This window comes from Colobus angolensis, unplaced genomic scaffold (genome assembly GCF_000951035.1).
Source record: "Colobus angolensis palliatus isolate OR3802 unplaced genomic scaffold, Cang.pa_1.0 Scaffold3, whole genome shotgun sequence".
Lineage (NCBI taxonomy): Eukaryota > Metazoa > Chordata > Mammalia > Primates > Cercopithecidae > Colobus > Colobus angolensis.
In genome coordinates this window covers 16,061,708-16,065,085 of record NW_012116265.1, presented here as the reverse complement: position 1 = coordinate 16,065,085, position 3,378 = coordinate 16,061,708, and the positions used below count along the sequence as shown (strand labels likewise).

At 42.3% G+C, this 3,378-nt stretch overlaps 2 protein-coding genes across 5 annotated transcripts in view; one reads left to right on the top strand and one right to left on the bottom strand.

The window, feature by feature from the left end:
* The window catches only part of SLIRP (SRA stem-loop interacting RNA binding protein), a 74,140-nt gene that overhangs the window by 36,677 nt on the left and 34,085 nt on the right, over positions 1-3,378 (top strand). The gene's annotated exons all lie outside the window — the stretch shown is intronic.
* Positions 1-3,378, bottom strand: part of SNW1 (SNW domain containing 1) — a 56,425-nt gene that overhangs the window by 27,842 nt on the left and 25,205 nt on the right. For all 3 annotated transcript variants that reach the window (XM_011949488.1, XM_011949486.1, XM_011949487.1), the window contains exon 6: positions 1,482-1,586. In XM_011949488.1, the coding sequence (XP_011804878.1) occupies positions 1,482-1,586 (105 nt within the window). The remainder of the gene's footprint in view (positions 1-1,481; positions 1,587-3,378) is intronic.

Sequence of the window (3,378 nt, the reverse complement as noted above, 5' to 3'; positions counted from 1 at the left end):
CCTCCTGGGTTAAAGCCATTCTTCTGCCTCAGCCTCCCAAGTTGCTGGGATTACAGGCACATGCCACCATGTCCGGCTAATTTTTGTATTTTTAGTAGAGATGGGGTTTCGCCATGTTGGCCAGGCTGGTCTCAAACTCCTGACCTCAGGCGATCCACCCGCCTCAGCCTCCCAAAGTGCTGGGATTACAGGTGTGAGCCACGGCACCTGTACGAAACCCCACATTTTATAGTCTGAGAATTAAATGTGCTGAGGAAACTGAGTACATTCCAGGAGGCAAATGGGCTGGGGAGCATTATCTGAAAAATACAATATACTCTTGAAAGTATCAGAAGCACAAATAAGCTTTGTGAACAAGATAAAGTAGTAACTCATCTGTAAAACAGATATTACAGAAAACAGGCAAATAACTAGACTAAAAGGATAAGCCTGTCAAAACATTCACTATGTGAGGTAGAAAGAAAACGCTATCTAGCTTAGCTACTGTGTGAAATCATACAAACAACATATAATTTATCATGGGGTCAGTTTAAAGTTGTTACAGTTTTTTAGGGGTAATACGTTGAAGGCATTCTTTTGGGTATAGTATATGTGTAACATTTCTTTTCTTTAACAGACAGGGTTTCATTATATTGCCCAGGCTAGTCTCAAACTCCTGGCCTCAAATGATCCTCCAACCTCAAGCTTCCCAAAGTCCTGGGATTACAGGCATGAGCCAATGCACTTGTCCTGTATGTAGTATTTCTTACATAACTATTTCAGAAGGAAAAATACATACACCAAGCCCTTATTTCAAGATTTATCACTTGGCCGGGTGTGGTGGCTCACACCTGTAATCCCAGCACTTTGGGAGGCCAAGGTGGGCGGATCACCTGAGGTCAGGAATTGGAGATCAGCCTGACCAACATGGAGAAACCCCATCTCTACCAAAAATACAAAATTAGTCAGGCATGGTGGTGCAGGCCTGTAATTCCAGCTACTCGGGAGGCTGAGGCAGGAGAATCACTTGAACCCAGGAGGTGGAGCTTGCAGTGAGCTGAGATGGTGCCACTGCACTCTAGCCTGGGTGACAGAGTAAGACTCTGTCTCAAAAAAAAAAAGGCAGGTTTATTGAGATAATTAACATTTACTAGCTATATATATTTAAAGTATATAATTTGATTAAATTTTGACACAAATATGCACCTGTGAAATCATCATCACAAGCAAGATAGTGAACATGTCTATCATCCCCAAAAGTTTCTGCTTGCCCCTTGCCTATTCCTCTTGTCCCGCTCATCTCCTCTCTGTCCCTACCTCCTTCCCCAGAGGCAACCACCGATCTTTCTGTAACTACAGGTTAGTTTGCATTTCCTGGAGTTTTATATAAATGGAATCATACTGCACGTACTTGTTTTCGTCTAGCTTTTTTCACTCAGCATAATCGTTTTGAGATTCATCCATATTATTGTGTGTATTAGTAGCCATTCCTTTTTACTTACTTGAACCTTGGAGGCTCCATTGGATCTTTCTGCATTTCTACCATCCGAATAACCCTCTGTTTAGCTCCAGAGTTGAATGCCACTCCTTGCTGAGATGGTGTATATCTGAAGAAAGCAGATAAAAACTAAAGGTGTAATTAATTCAAGCTTTCAGTAGGTATTTTCCTTCTATTACAATCTTAAGCTAGACTACATTTTCAATTCCTTTTGCAAAGTATTAACAGAAAATTAACACAATATTTAGACAAAGCAGACAGCAAGAGGGATAAAAGAACATAAATTACGAGTTACAGTAAAAACTTGAGTGGTATTAGTTTGCAAATAACCCATCCTCATATGTTTTCCAACATGCAAGGTGCAGTGTTCAGTTTCACAGACAAGCAGTCTAGAAAATAGTACCTATTTGGTATGCCTGCATCTGAGGAAAAAACACTCATAATAATCCCAGCAGGCAACTTACAGTTAGCAGTTTTTAATTAATCATAGGTTATAAAACAGAGAAAAAAATAATGACAGCAGCCCTACCAACTCTGAATTTTCCCTTAATATCTGGATGTGATTCATCTCTCTATGCAGATTTAGTCAAGTGAAACGTCTCAAAATTTACAAGTATTATAAAGATATCTATTACCTATAAATAATAATTGTGACTTAGGTCATATACCACAAGTAAATGTTAATTTCTAAAAATAAAAAATATAATTTGAAAATAGCATAGGGCCAGGCCGGGTGGCTCATGCCTGTAATCCCAGCACTTTGCGAGGGCGAGATGGGCGGATCATCTGAGGTCAGGAGTTTGAGACCAGCCTGGCCAATGTGGTGAAACCCTGTCTCTACTAAAAATACAAAAATTAGCTGAGCATGGTGGTGCAAGCCTGTAATCCCAGCTACTCAGGAGGCTGTGGCAGGAGAATAGCTTGAATCCAGGAAGCAGAGGTTGCAGTGAACTAAGATCGTGCCATTGCATTCCAGCCTACGTGACAGAGCGAGACTGCGTGACAGAGCGAAACTCCATCTCAAAAAAAAAAAAAAGAAAGAAAGAAAGAAAAGAGCATAGGCTAGGCACAGTGGCTCACGCCCATAATCCCGGCACTTTGGGAGGTTGAGGAGGATGGATTATTTGAGGTCAGAAATTCGAGACCAGCCTGGCCAACGTGGTGAAACCCTGTCTCTACTAAAAAAAATACAAAAATTAGCCAGGTATGGTGGTGGATACCTGTAATTTCAGCTACTTGGGAGGCTGAGGCAGAAGACTCTCTTGGGAAGCAGAGGTTACAGTGAGCCAAGATCACACCACTGCACTCCAGCCGGGGCAACAGAGCAAGACTCTGTCTCAAAAAAAAAAAAAAAAAAAAAGCATAGAAAGAGGCTAAGTGTAGTGGCTCAAGTCTGTAATCTCAGCACTTTCGGATGACAAGGCAGGAGGACTGCTTGAGCCCAGGAGTTTGAGAACAGTCTGAGCATCACAGCAAGACCCTGTCTCTACAAAAAATTAAAATATTAGCCAGGCATGGTGGCATCAAGGCAGGAGGATCACTTGAGCCCAGGAGGTGGGGGCTAAAGTGAGCCATGTTGGTGTCACTGTACTCCAGCCTGGGCAAAGGAGAGACCTTATCTCAGAAAACAAACAAAAACCAAAGTGGACACCTTAAAGAATTCTGCTTTCAACTGTCTGCAAAGAGAGTACACAGGCTTCAAGTCATTATTCAAAACAATGCATTCATAATGGTTGCTAAGTGGGTTAGTGAAAGAATACCATGACCCCCCACGCTGAATCAAGTTCAAAATGAAACTAAGTCGGCCAGGCGCGGTGGCTCAAGCCTGTAATCCCAGCACTTTGGGAGGCCGAGACGGGCGGATCACGAGGTCAGGAGATCGAGACCATACTGGCTAACAC